Source organism: Parasteatoda tepidariorum, chromosome 4 (assembly GCF_982258835.1).
Source record: "Parasteatoda tepidariorum strain Cologne lab strain chromosome 4, Ptep-v5.0, whole genome shotgun sequence".
Classification (NCBI taxonomy): domain Eukaryota; kingdom Metazoa; phylum Arthropoda; class Arachnida; order Araneae; family Theridiidae; genus Parasteatoda; species Parasteatoda tepidariorum.
The window spans coordinates 3231168-3247138 of NC_141758.1; the positions used below are offsets into that span (position 1 = coordinate 3231168).

At 30.1% G+C, this 15971-nt stretch overlaps 1 protein-coding gene across 1 annotated transcript; it reads right to left on the reverse strand.

Moving 5' to 3' along the window:
- Window positions 1–246: 246 nt before the first annotated feature.
- On the reverse strand, window positions 247–13827 carry LOC107453910 (sn-1-specific diacylglycerol lipase ABHD11). The gene is made up of 6 exons (XM_043044629.3): window positions 13681–13827; window positions 10688–10870; window positions 7741–7914; window positions 5322–5507; window positions 2490–2689; window positions 247–459 (listed from the first exon to the last, which is right to left on the reverse strand). Exons 2-6 carry the CDS (start codon window positions 10832–10834, stop codon window positions 309–311), a joined length of 858 nt encoding a protein of 285 aa, XP_042900563.2. The 5' UTR covers window positions 10835–10870; window positions 13681–13827; the 3' UTR covers window positions 247–308.
- Between the last annotated feature and the right edge of the window lie 2144 nt (window positions 13828–15971).

Sequence of the window (15971 nt, forward strand, 5' to 3'; positions counted from 1 at the left end):
TCTGCGGATAAACAAAACATATTAAATTTAAAAATTCTTTCAAGTCGGACATAATTTAGCTCCCAGCTAAGGCTACTCCTTATTTTAACTATTATTGCTTATTATAATTATGCAATCAGAAGGATTTCGTTGCATTAAAAATTAAAAGAATAGTTAAAAAAATTGTTCTCTGTTGGAAAAAAAAATAGTTTATTTATTTCCGAAAAATTGGTTTACAATGAAAGAGAAAAAGAAATGTAGATCAAAAACATTTATTAATTATTTTATTGCAAAAAATATTCTTTACAAGTGATTTCCTAAATGAAAGTTCATATTACATTATTATCACCATTATTAATGAATTTTATCACATGGTGCACAAATTCATCAGGACAATCTTGATGCACCAAATGTCCGGCACTTTGAACAGGTACTTTGACAGCTTTTGGAAAAAAATGGTTGATGGTTTGGTCATCGGGACTGAAAAACAAACAAATAAAGAATATAACAACCAGTTGATGCGCAGGGTGTAAACAAATATTAAATGTTTAAAATGATAAAAATAAATCTCGATTTTAATTGTTCTATATTTAAAAAAATATTGATAAAAACAGTGAATTTATCTCTTATTCTTCGAGTTTTATATAAACTTACAATTTAATATTTATCGCAAATTGTATAAATAATATAAACGTATAACTACTAAATATCTAATGACTTAATAACTCATCAACGCTTGACCAGTTACTGAATTAATTTTATTTTAAAAGTCAGATATAATTTTAAAAAAAATATTCAGTTTTAATTTTGAAAAATGTCAAAAATTATTTGGGTTACTTGTTTTAAATTACGACTCAAGATATTGTAGACGATTTCAAAATATAAAAATTAAATAACATTGTTATGCTGACTAAAAGATGATTAGTTTTGCTTTTGTGTATTACGAAAATAAAACAGAAATTAGGAAAAATAATATTTTGCATATAAGTCACTTATGAGGTGCGAATTTGTGGTCTTAATGGAAAAAATTTCAGTTCAAATAAAATTAAAAATATTAACAAAAGACAACAATATTTATCTAAACTATGATTAGTTTCATTAATAATTGTATTGCAGTTAATATTAAATTAAATATTTTAAAAGAAATTTCCATTTAAGATTATTATTTCAAAGACTTACATTTAGTGAGTGTTTAAATATTTTTTAAAATTTAAGTTTTAAAGTTATTTATTGGAATATTTTATGTAAGTAAATTTTAATGACACTTAAATGGTTTAATTTTTAATTGATAAATTTAAGTCTTATAGAGTCTTCTTTTTAATTTGACACATTTGTTTTATGATTAAAGAATAATTTTTGATAAAATAAGTATGAGTTCGATGTTAATTATGAGTATGACCTAAAACTGTTTTTATAATTTTAAGGTGCCCGTCTAAATTTCTAAGTCAGATTTGATAAAAATATTTTTCTGTATTTATAGAAAATAAAATTAAGGACTTTCCTCTTTCAAAAACCGTTTGAGTTTTCTTACCTCAACTAAAACAAAAGTAATGAGGATTTAAAAAACAGTGGTAATTAAATAGATAACTGTCTTTTTTTGTCCTTTTTCTCAAAACTAATTTTTAGGTAATTTCTTTGGAAACTAATTGTTTGGTTTTTATTATTATTATTTCAGTTTATTTAAATTTTTTTTTAATTGTCGGATATTTCAAAACTAACTATTTCAGTTATATTTCGGTTCTAATTTTAAAATTTTTTCTCCAAAAGCTTATGAGTACTTTTGCTGATTTAATATTTTAATACTAGCTTTTTTCATTATTTTTTTAAAAAATATGTGTCTCTTTTCAATATACAACTTTTAAATTGATTTTTATTTTTAAGTAGGTCAAATTAATTTTCAAGAAAATTTAATTTATTCTATATTACTGTAGTAGCACTTGTTTACAATGAATGAATAAATAAATAAATAAATAAATAAATAAATAAATAAATAAATAAAAAGTTAAAAAAAGAAATTTAATCAAAGGAATAAATGATAAATAAATAAAAATAGAATTCTTGAAAACAACAAGCATTCAATACCGAAAAAAAAATTACTTATAGAAAATAATCGGAATATCATTATTATTATTTGATTCTCAAAAACACGGTTTTTCAGAAAGGCAGACAACTGAAAATTTGAGGATTTTCAAAATGACTGTCTCAAAAAAAATTTTCAAAATATTTTGACCTGACAAAATAAGAAATGAAACAATTTTGAAAAAAGACAAACCTCATTACAATAGAAGAGGGGTGTCAAAAGAATAATTAAGGCATGTTATTCTCTCCTGGATGGCTGGCGAAAAAGCGGAAGACTAAGAATGACTTGGCGAAGACAAATGCAGGTGGATTCCAAAAGAGCAAAATTTAAAGTATTAGAGGAAGTCAGATCAAGCTATAGAGAAGTATGCCTTATGTAAGTAAATGAAAATATTTTGTAAGAAAATTGTAGGGGAGGGGGGCACACTTACACATTGAAAAATGATTCGGTTCCGTATAAGAAAAGAGCTTCCCCATAATAGATTCCGTGCATGGGCTTATTATTTCTGTCCGAATTCAGAAATTCTTCCAGAACATCGAGATTGGCTTGCCATTTGTATTTGTTGTCCTCCCTCTTGATGGGCATCGTGTCCAAATCGAATAAAGATGATTTCCTCTTCTCTGTCACTTCCTGAAATCAAATGAATTATTTACGAAACTCAAAGGAACTTTTTCAATTTGCACCGAAAGTTACGTTTTTTATTTAAAACATTAACAAATTTTTCCGATATTTTTTAAAACCAATTTTACTTAATTCCAATGAGTAGTTTAGAATGGGGAGTGTTTTTCACTGTATCAAACTCGTAATATTTGCAAATATTTAGATTCTTGAGACTTGGCGTCCAACATGCTGGACAATATTTAGTTCAATTTTACTACTTAAAAATAATGTTTTTAGATTTTTTTTTTTGCTTGTATGCCTTTACAAAGTGATTGTCTTTGAAAAATATCACTGGATTTATTCATGGTGGTCGGAATTCTTATTTACAATAAAAAATTATTAGAAATTAAAAAAAAAATTAATTCAAGTGACCTTTTGGATACTTTCATGACACGTAAATATTTTACTATTTGAGTCCAGTGGATTTTGTTTCATGATCACTAGGTAAAGAAATACACTATAAAATTATCTTACAACTTGCAAAAAAAATTATTCAAGAATTATTTATTAAACCACGAAAATCAAGTTTTTTTTTATAGAAAAACTAAAGTGTATGCACAGGTGAATTATAACAACATCTAATTTAAAACAAACAAATGAGCACGAGGATAAAACACATTTTGAATTGACTTAGACTAATGAGAACAAATTCCGCATCGATTATTCAACTAATTAATAACGTAATTGGATGACAGAGGCATCCGAATAAAATAGATTCGAATAATTGTGGTTCTAATTATTATTTTTTTTCTTTGGATGTAGGAGGCCACTTTCATCCTACGCGAATTTGTTTTTCTAAAAGTTTTTTTATTGATTTGAAGTTTCGGTTCTTGCACACGAAGTTGAAAGGGGATTTTCTAAAATTTTCTTCCCATTAATTTGGGGCTCCATTTTCCAAAATAAAAAATAAAAAAAAATCCTAAATTACAAATTTTGATATCAAATATTAAATTCTACTAATTTGAAAAAAATTTTAAAAAATGACCATTCTCCATATTAAAAGTATGTCTTAAGAACAGAAAAATGCAATAAAAATCTTTTAAAAATCGATTCAGAAGTTTCTGGCCAAAACAATCTTAAGTCTAGTCATTTTTATCCTGGTCTTAATGAAAGCAGTCCATTCCTTTTAATCAACAGAGAAAACGGAAGCAAATAGTTGCCTTATTGATCTTATCTCATAGCTTTCATTATTTTACTATATTTCTTCATTCTCTCTATTAAATACACGCTATTTGTATCCTATAACTCAAATACAAAATCTCATAACTATCATTCTAATTTAGAAAAAAATTTTAGGTTTGTCTATCTCTATAAATATGTCTCTCTCTCTCTCTTATAACTCTGGAAACATTAGTGCTATCGTCCTGAAATTTGAACAACGGCTTTAAGGAACGATTTTTAGCACTTGACCGTAAAAATCAATTAAAAAGTTAAATCAGTTCATTGAAGAGATCTGTTCTTTCAAGTATTTAAAAGGTAATATTCGTGATGCTTACAGCTTTTATTTAATATAAAAAGGAATTAATTTTTCGTTCCTTAATAATTTTTATTCCTAATGTCAGCTAAACTCAAGGATCAACGTTGTGGAGGTGGTAGCATAGGCAGGCAACATCACCGAATATGTTTTTTTGAAATGTAAAATCAAGTGTTGTTTATAGTTATGCTTTTAGTTTCTATGAAACTAATTTAAAATTAACGGTCATTCAATTAAAAATATAAATCAATTGTAGGAAAAAGCAAAATGATGGCATTTTTTCGTTTTGGGACACCGTAAAGAAATCGTCTAACTATTATTGAAGAAATGATGCTAATTAATTTCGGTACTAAGTGCTACTGGTATTGGGATGATAGGGGCTGTTTTAATAGGCAATCTTAATAAAAATATTTAATATTGGTACCCAAGTACCTAATACAGGTACTGTGGTAATATGATTTTTACGCCTTCCTGATAGAGATAAGTGATGGAAATAATGGTTCAATTGTGGTAAATTTATGCTATAATCAATTCCCCTGGAGCAAAAATATCACGCCAGATTGATTATACATTTAATTTTTATTTTGATGGAATGAACATGCTTTGTTTAGTCTAATATCGTAACACATCACCGGGAAGGGCAATAGACAATAATAGATGTTATTAAACAGAGTAATGTTAGCTCTATTAAAAGTGTGAATGCTTTTCAGTTTTAAGCATGATTTTGCAGTGTTGATTAATACCGATTTATTGATTATTTATTCTTTAAAAAAAATCCGAGCGAAGAAAGAATATTCCAGAAGTATCCCAACAATATCAAGATTATGGGATCCAAGAGCTTTTTAGTTACTGATTGTTATATTGCTTCAGGTAGATTGCCATTGTTTTCTTAATTTTTTTCCCAATTGCAATAGTTTTAATTTTTTTCTTTGTTGTTGTTAATATTTATTATTGATACATGTCACTTAACCACCTAAATTTCACGAAATGTTTTTACAATGCTAAATGGAAGGATATGTCAAATTAGATTTTTTTTCAAAAAAAAAATATTTTAAAATTTTTGATGATTATTTCAACTTTTCCCCCCGCACAATTTGAGCAGTATATTCACAATAATATTCTCCTTACTGGTGGCAATTGTGACTTGATGTATTCAGCAACAACTCTTTTTGCCGTCAACTCATCGGCATCATCAGGAATGGCGTGCAATGATTGACGAAGAAGGTTCAGCATCTGCAAGACAGATATTTTCGCCAAAGAACTGTAGCATGAGGCTACCATATCTTCGACCAGCAGTTTCTCTACCATTTCCGGCTGTAATAACAATTATCATTTCAGAATTAGTTTCGAAATTCCCTAAAACAAAGTTTATAGATTTTGTTACTAAAACAATGCCAATTAAAAGACTCGGAAAATGCTAATTTCAACTGTTACAACATTCTGTGAAATACAATAAGATGTGAGTTTAACAAGCAAAACTTCTATTCCTCGATTTTTTTTAATATAAGACTATTTTATTATAATTAATAACGGGTGTTCAACCGGCGCCATCAATTTTAAACTCTGAAGTTTTGCATATTTGAACAAAACCCAGGAGACAAGAATACCCCTAGTCCATGCATTTGCACAAACTAGCCTCCGTAGAGAACTTTTGCATAGTACCAACCCACATTTGAGCTACGTGGAGAGAGAAAAAAACCCGAATACTTTCCAAAGTTAGCGAGGTGACTAGGAGACTCGAATCCATGATCCCGTTTACCACTTAAGATATTTTATGCTAACACGTGGTGCAAGCCGGGAGCGGAATTCGAATTGATCAGCCATTACTAGGATTCTCATTGGAAGTCGAGCACTCGATATCTTTGTCACCACAAATCAAAATAAATTTGTAATTATAAGTGAAAACACTTATAAACTTCAAAAATTATAGAGGTAGAAAAGAAAAACTTGTTTCGAGCGCAAAGAAATAAGCTTTCATTCTCGAGACTCATCAGACGTGAATTAAACAGATTTGATATAGTGAAAATAAAGTTGACAACAACAACAAAAAAAAAATCCTTACCGTCACTATAACTTTTTTCTTCTCCATTTGCTATTAAAAGTCCTATATCCTATCCCGTTTTGATTCTAAAGTCATTGTCATGTCGATTAACAAAATCAAATTTCAGCTATGGAGTATTGAATATTATTATATATAAATACTATATATATTTATCCAATAAGTATTGAAAATCGCTAGAGCATTTACAATACAACGATGGCTATTGTTAGTACCTTCAGCATAAATGAAATTTTGATAATGCGAAAATTCTTTCCACATCTGTCCCATCAGCTCATTTTGATGTTCTAGAATCATTTTTCATTCATTTGATTACTGATGCCCTAGTTGACAAACATGAGGTTTTCACCACCTCCTCTTTGGTAAAACATCGCTTGGCCACCGCAGTTTTTTCTAGTTTTGTTTTTCCATATTTATTTATTGGTTGGCGAATTTGCATTTTCTATTTCAAATCTGTTTTGTTTTCTTGATTCACTTCCATTGAGACTGGGTGACGGTGTTTTTTCGCGATCGAAACCTGCTTTATACATTTTGAAGTAAATGATATTTTTAAACTTTCAAGTAAATCTTTCCACCTACATTTCTTGAGGTTCATTCATTTTAAAAAGGCAAATGTAGAGAAGGCTCTCATTAAAAACCTAATATCCATCCCTTAGGCAAGAAATATTAATCCTTCTTCAGAGGATCTTCAAATGACAATTTTTAATCATCTTATTCTATTTGCAATCTAAAAATCCGGTCTTCGAATTTCTTTTAAATTTTATTTCCCAACGCAGAAACTAAAGCATTTAAAAACACGAAGTGATGAATATGTATTGAAAAACGCATGAGGTTTATATATTAACGTCGTTAAACAGCCGATCCAATTTAGGGTTTACAACTACCAAAGTTCAACTCCGTAGCCTTTGTCATTTTGAACCCAATCCAGAAGGCAAGGAAACTCCTGGATCAAGTATTGGAAAAAATTTGCTTTCGTGGAGGACTTTTTTATGGAACTAACTCGCACAGTCGTTACATGGCGAGGAAAACCGCGAAAACCTCCCACGCTTAGCCTGACGGAAAGGTGACTCTAACCCCTTATTCCTTCTACCATTGAGGATATTTTACGTCTGCATTGTGGTCGATGCGGAATTCGTAACGACCTGCCGTCGCTAGGATTGGAACCCGTGTGACCTCATTGGGAGGCATCCCCTGGGTCACCACGGCTCAACGTATAAGAACATCAAAAATCGTAAACTAGTAAGCGTGTACGTTGGACGCTACGTGCCGCACACAGAAAGGAGGATAGAGGTTTAATATTCGACAAGCTGAACACTTCTGATTTTCTCATGCGGATGACGTCATGTTTTTAACGTTATATTAATTTGCATTCTGTGACATCTTTTTCACTGAGCACCATAGGTTTTCTTTTTTAAATTACCAACTTTATTTGTTTTAGTTTTAAATAATAATTTCAGAGACAAAAGAAGTAATAAAAAAAAGAGAAACCTTTTTGAGCGCAAAAAACATGGCTGTCCTCCCACCCATGCTGTGACCGACGATTATGATTCTGTTGAGATTCTGTTCTGACAGAAATTCCTGTAAGTCCTGGACGAGCGCATCGTAATCCATGACATTGCTCCATGGACTCTCACCGTGATTCCTTGCATCTAGGCAGTACACCTGAAATAATTCATAACAAAAATAAAATAAAAATCTGATCCTAATCATTTTATTCAAATCAATAACAACAGATAGGTAGGTAAGTGCTTCATTTACGTCGCACTAGAGCTGCACAATGGTCTATTGGTGAAGGTTTGAGAAACATGAAACATCTGAAGGGGCCACTTTTTCAGGGGCACCCTATTTGGTGGGCCAACGTTGCTCCCACAGTAAGGACAGCTAGTACAGAGAATGAAAGAACATTCATGCCTCACTTGGGATTCGAACCCAAATTTTTCTAATGCAAGGTCAATTCCCTGTCCCCTACACAGGTCGGTCGGCCTTTCACGGAACATGATACTGCCATTAATTACGAGGTTTGCTGAAGAAACTGAAAAGAGTCTTCCGGCATTTGAGGTTCTGTTAAGGGCTCGCCTGACTGCACTCCCCGTTTTGCACCGTTCAAATAGGACACGTTTAATACCTCCTCCACAGTTCGGACATAGCTCCTTCCTTCTGACTTCCATCTGTTCGCTGTCCTTAAAAACTATCTTAGGCTTAAGGAATTTCTAACTAATACGACAAATTACCATGAGTATCTGAGTTTTATAGCGAAGGTATCGATAATAAAAAAGCTGAACAACTTAAGAAAAAGCACAAATAACGGGGGGAGGGGGATGGTGCTTTACTCATGTTGTTTAGCGTTGTTGATCCATGGCACGAAGAATACTATTTTTCAACAAGGGATCGGTTAGTTTGTGAAACGAAATGACAACTTCTCGAATGTACAGTGCGAAGAAAAAAAAACGAATCACCCTAAATAACTTTTTATTCAATGGTTAGAGTCCCAGGTACTAGGACATCCTCTTACGGGTTCAGGGGAGTAACCTTAAATACGCTAATTAGTTAGTGCAAACGAAAATAATAATAATAATAAAAAAAAGGATTACCCTGAATAATTTTTGATCAAATGATCGGATCTTCACGTTCGAGCACTTAGTCTTAATGGTTCTAGGGGGTGACCACAAATATGCTAACTAATTAGTATAGATGATATTTTAAGTTACAAAATTAGGAATAAAAATGTACTTTCTCTGAATAAGCATACCCTTTCTTCGATGGATTTGGATTTCTGATTCCCAAAATAGTAGCTGGGATTTAGCGGTCTGTTAGTATAATGTTACTTTTACTTTTTGCGTATTTCACCATATCTCGAGAATTACTGAAGCGAATTGAAACTTTTTTGCACACAATTATAAAATGTGTTATTCCATAGATGATTCCGTGCAAGAAATAAATTTTATCAAACATTTATTATTATTATTAAAAAATCTGTATTTAGATATTTTTAGCCATACTTTGATTGACAGCCACAATGATTTTTCCTCTTTTAATCCCTTTTCTCTTGATATATTTTCAATCCATAACGTCTGGATCGTACTTTTTTAATAAGAATTCTTAAAATTTATATTAACGTTAACAATGTAATATCCTTCATGTACGGAAGTAATGATAGATTTTCTAAGTAAATAATCTACGTCAGTGCTTTATAGACTTTCAAAAATCAAGTAGTCACTACAAGTTTAATTTGCTTATTATTCTCAGAACTAAAATACAGGTACGATTTTCAATCTAATTTTTTTCCAGTGGTCATGAAAAAAAACAAACAAAAGAGTGATTCTTCAAAGCGTGCAATATTTAAGTATATATAACATGGTTTAGGTATAACTTTCTCTCTCTTTTTTTTTAAAGGAAGTATTAATAAAAGTAATTTACACAACATTTATTATCATGAAACACATTTTGTATTTCATTAAAAAAAATTTATTAGTGTAATTAATCAATAAATAAAGTAAAAATGTTTAAAATCGTCAGTAGTCAGAGAAAAGTAGAATGCAGTAATAACAATAAGGATAGAAGTGATAAAATCTTGAAAGTAGTATTCTGCATAATCCTAGTTAGATTTAATAACTCCAAAGTGCTATTACTTCTACATTAGCCTTCAGAGCATATTCTAATTTTATGATATAAACTTATCTGCAGAAGTAAAATGTCAGGAGAAACTCGTCAACGTGAAAGAACTTTTTCAATGAAAATTAAAATGCATTTGTGTTACCAGGCAGATGAAAAACATTAAAACTTCCCACGGTTAGCTCAACAGAAACTGCAGTCTGATCTATGATCAACCAGTTATCGCTAGTATTCGAATCTGGCTCAATTGTGTAGGATACAAAAAAATTGGAATTACCATCATATTTAAAATTTTTAACAAAAATAAATTCGTAAAAGCCTGTACTCCAGAAATCGCAAATGACTAATATTTAAGTGATAAAGTAAAACGTAAATAAAATCGGACAAATCCATGACGTAGTCAATTTGAAATTAAACTAACAAAAAATAATTGTTTTGTCCGATGAAAGCGAGTCCTTAAGAAAAAAAAATGATGTCTTGCGAAAGACTTTTTAGTTATGTTACTGCGAATGACCGAAATAGGTGGTTGTTGACTTCCAACGGTAAATGTTGACAATCATAGAGTCGTTTTGGTAACTGTCCGAGGTCTAGTTAAGTGCCACTGCCCGGTATACATTTGCCCGTTTTTGATCATTTTAATACCTTCTTTGCTTTTTTTCATCACACTATTAAATAGTCACATTTTGTTAAAACATTTGTATGAAATTTTGATTCCTAATGCATATAGTTTTTATTACTTTGGTTTTTAAAATCGATTCTTCATTTTAGCGGAATCTATAATTCGTCATTGAGGAAATATATAAACTGTTGTGATTATAATTACCTTTCTGCCTGTCTTCTCTGCTATCTGAGGAGCCAGATGTCTCCAAGTTTTTTTGGAATCCATCCTCCCGTGCAGAAGGACAACGGGAGACAATGAATCCCTCGCCTTATCAGGAGGAGGAGACACTATTTGGTAGGACAGTTTCATCTCAAAAAATCTTGTGTTTCTTCTCAGCAGAATACCCTATTAAAAATAGTTTTATAATAACCTTTTTTTAAAATAAATTTCTTTAAAAAAAAGAAAGAAATATGCAAATTTGAACGTTTTCTCTGTCCTTTAAATGTAACTATGTGATTCTAAATAAGCCAAAAATGTTTTATTCATGCCGCTAAAACCTAAATGAGTTATCGTGTTTCGTTTTGTCGTAGAAAAACTATCAAGCTCCTCGAGAATTCTTGGATGCCTCATTTCGTAATGCATCTAAAACCTCGAGACTATGGGAACCTAAATAAGGGCTTCTTCGCCCGATTCACCAAAATGGCTGCCAGAAGGGTGACAGTTCCACTCTCAGTGAGAACATCTCATTTTTTTAAAAGTTGTTATTGTGTGCTGTTAAAATACTTAAAGTCATCAGGTTATTTTGAATATAGTAAATAATCATAAATAATAAAACTGGTATTTTGCTGTCTTATTAATTATTTTTTTTCACGTATTTATTTATTTATTTTATTATTTATTTAGACGAAAAACGCTTTGGACTCCTTAATGTTAATTTTACGTTTTGCGTATTTTACCACATCTTAAGAATAGCGAATCGAAAATTTTTGCACACTATTATAAAATTCGTTATCCAAAGATAATGCCATGCAAAATATAACTTTTACTAAATTTGTCTTAGTTTTTAATTTTTTATTTAACAATAGTAAAAAAACTGAATTGCTAAGTGTACAAATTCTTACTTCACTTTAAAGGATAAAATTTTAAATGTCAAAATACAAAATTTGAACGAAATCGGTCGAATAATCCCTGAGATATCAAATTTTTAAATTTAAATTTTATTTTTTTTATATTTAAAATTTGATTTAACTGGAACTACTAGATCGATTTTGTTCCAATTTTGCACTTTGAGAAACAAAATCACATTCTTTAAAACGATGTAAAAAGTTGTACATTTTAAAATTCAAAATTGTAAGGTATACAAGTTTTGATATAACTTTAAAGAATGTTATTTTACATGGCAAAATAATAAATCTTACTGAAATCAGTCGAATAGTCGGTCCTGAGAAATCAAATTTAAAAAAAAATTCTATTTTTACTAGACTTCGGTACTTAAAACTACGTTAGAATCTAAGGAAATGTACTGGGAGTACTATGAAATAATAATTTCAATCGATAATTAGTTTGAGAATTATCAATTGTTAAATTTTTAGTTAAAATTACATGCTGACCCATCTACAGATCACAGAACTACTGACCAGAAGTTTGCTGTACTAAAAGATCCGCATTTGTTAATGAATTTAACGGATGTTTATTTATTTATTTGTAACTATTATTTGTTTAAAAATATCGCACTTTTAAATACTTTTCACGAATTTTTTCTCACCTATTTTTCTTTTAAATAACAACAATTTATCAATTATTCTGAGAACATTTATTCGTCATTCTAGAGATTTCGTGTAAAAATTAACAAAAAGGGAAAAACATTTGATGTCTTATAAATTAAATAGAAATTTTTAAAAATTCATATCAACTCATGAGAGATAAATTACCACGAAAGTATCCCTAATGACTAAAAATACTTCTCATTGTGCAACGCATTCTATTTTCCTACGCTTAATTTTTAGTTGATTATGCACAGTCATTATTTTACAGTGCAGATTAATACAATTGATTATGTACAGTCATTGTTTTACAGTACAGATTAATACACTTGATTATGTACAGTCAGTATTTTACAGTACAGATGAGTACAGTTGATTATTTTTCATATTACTCATTTTTGTATCATCTCAACAAAGTGTTCTCACGTAGAATTATAATAATTATCCACAAAATTATATAATTTTTTATTTTTTTGAAAATTTTCGACGTGAGAAAAAACAACAACGATGAATGAGAAACAATCACGGGTAAACGGTGTGAGTCTAATAAAAATATATTTCATTTCATTTTATTTATTTTTCAAGAAAACAACTGTAAAAATTATTATAATCTCGTTACACACGCGGAATTTGAAATGATGGGCACACACAACCCGAGTTATAACTTCTTTCTTTTTTTCTTTCTTCCCCAAAAATTTTTACTATCTGATCGTTTTGTTCCATTAAGTTGAATGATTAAGTTACTCTTAATACTATTTTTTATTCATTTGTAGACACAAAGAAATACAACTTCAAATTGTATGTCCTTTTGAAACCAAACTGTGCATCTTGAAAATTTGCTTGGTTCGATCATTTAAAAAAAAAAAATTGTTAAAACTATTTAATAAACTAATTTTTTCAAGCGGAATAAATAGAACTAAGAAATATATCAAAATATATAGATCATTATGATGGATCTTAGTCAAAAAATATTTTATACTCATGAATTGTTTTAAAACTTATTTTAAATTGTTGTTAGAAACACAATTTGCATCTTTTGTTTTCTAGATGGCAGCACTATCTCTAAGGACGCCATTAAATCAAGTTGTGTATCTTATTGATTTACTTACATCATAATTACATCGACAACACCCAATTGGAAGTCATAAAAAAAAGGAAAGAAAACTATATAGGTTCGGCACAATCTAGTTGTCTCTAAAAAAGCCTCATTTAAAAACATATAAGTTTTTAATGTGGAGCTCGTAAGTAAAGAAGTGGAGTAAAAATGCTGATGAAAAATGTTTATTTTGCAATGAGTATCTGTAACAATATTTGAATTTCTAGGAATTGCATTCGCTCAAAAAAAATATTTATACAGCAATAGATAATAATAAAGACAAGGAAAACTAAAAAGTAACATAAATATAAGAAAAAACAAACATTTTTAAATAATAAAATTATTTTATGACTCACCACTTCGCCGGCGTCCTTGACTGACGACCACGATGCACTGTTGATGGAATTTGTTTTCCTTTATCGCAATTTCTTTTTTCTTTTCTTTTTTCTTTTTTGATAATCTATCTGACTGTGAATAATATCTTCCGTTTCAGCATTGAGCTTAATAATATCATCGAGATAATAAACACCGATCCAGTTTTATGGCTGGGTCACAAGATAGAAAGCGTTTTGAATTTCATTTGCCTTTTAAAAATATTCCATAATTTGAAAATAATTTAACAGTGTCGAGCGTCTTATATGCATAACCGATTTTCATTTTGTTTTCTTTCTTCTTTACTTTTTTCAAAATTTTAAAGTGACGTCAAAATGAATTGGAAATAATTTTTTATATGTTACCGTGAATAACCGAAATCAAGAGAATGTCGACCATCATCCAGTCGCTCGGATGAATGTCCAAAATATTTGTGATATCCGATTTGATATTAATTTAGCCGTTGATGTTGTTATATTTATTCGATATTTTAATATCTGCTGAGGAGGATAGATTTGGAGAAACATCAGTGTTCAGATGTTAAATGTATACCGGGCAGTGGAACTTTAAAAATATCAGTGTAGGATATACCGGGTAGGGGTACCTTAAAAAACATTGTAAGGCATACCGGGCAAATGTAAATAGGGCAGTGGACCATAAAAAACATTGATGTAGGGCATACCGGGAAAATGCATAATGAGCAGTGGCACTTAGTATATATTTCTGCGTTTACCAAATGTGATTGTCAACATTCATCGGTCAACAATCACCCATTGCGTTTACATTTACATTTTCGAGATTAGGAAAACTTAAACATATCTTGCACATTTTTTAAAATTAGTTTTTTTTTTTAAATTTAAATAATTTCTTATTTTTGTCTTTTGATTTTGCTGAATACTCAACATTGTTCTAAATAAAATGCTAAAAGGATTTTCAGTAATTGGTACTCTCCGAAAATTATATAGAACAGAAAAAAGAATGTCAAGCTATAAGTAGACAGATCAAACGGTGCTTTAAACTAAACCTGACCCACTTATGCAGATATCCGCTGGAGCTCCCGTAAAGAAAGCAGACTTCCTAAAGGTCATATTGGAGAAAACATTACAGAATTGTGTAAAATGCAGTCTTATAAATTTTAATTCCACAAACATATCTTCGAGAAAATTTTTATTTTTCAATATCGTTTTATTAATAATTTGGTATCATTCAATACAGTTATTTTTCCCTAAGATAATGAGAAATAGCATTGTTTAAAGCTATTGACGTTTAATGTAAAGCAGCGTAGATCTTGATTAATAAGGATTTATTCATTTAGTTTTATTCATTTAATTTTTTATAATCTTCAGATGCATATTTTTTAAGAATTCCAATTCGAGTAAAAACTATCGAAGCATATTTTTCATTAAGAAATTGCGATATCAGAAATACTAATACCAACAAATTAACTTTTAAAAACAACTTTTCGTTACATTGCAGAGAATTTTACTAACCATAATTTCATAATCACGAAACGGATTGAATAAGAATAAATTTCATAATAAAGAAGAAAAGGAAAATACATTGCCTTCTGAACAAAGTCAAAAAAATGTGGAAAAAGTACCCCAAAACCTTAAAACATACTTTAAAATGCGGCAAAAATTGGAAAGAAAATTATTTAAAAAGAAATGTTCCAAAATGCACAAAATTGCAAATGGCCAGCCTCAGAGTCTAGACCTCAATTATAAATTTTTAGATTTTCATTAAATACATTTTAAAAATAGGTTTTTTTTCATTACTCTGATAAATGGGGTTGTTGTTAGGTCAATTCCTTTTGTAATTAAACATTTGAATTCTTAGCTTATAATACAGGAACAAATTAGGTCCCACTTTGTTGTGTTAAGTTACTGATGCTTATCCTCTTCATCTGACATAAAAGTTCCAGGAAGCAGATGATTGCAAGAAAATCAGCCGCAAAAAGAGTATCTGATGTAAGATCCACCTTAGAAAGTCCGAGGCAAACAGGATTATGTTCTGGCGAAGCTGGTTGAACGCAGCATTTCTTGCAAGTAGGGAAGATCTTTCTACTTCCCTCAACAGTAAGGCACCTTTAAATCTGGCCAAAGCAGTTGCATTTTATGTCCAGCAGGGTACCAGGGGATGTCCTATGATACCCGTGGTCTGTAGGTGGTATACGCCACAATAGATGAAGCTTGGATCTTTCAATGGATCAGAGTTCCCTATAAGTAAGTAGCTGCTTCGCTTTCATTTCCCTCTTTTGCGACCTCATTACTGCAAA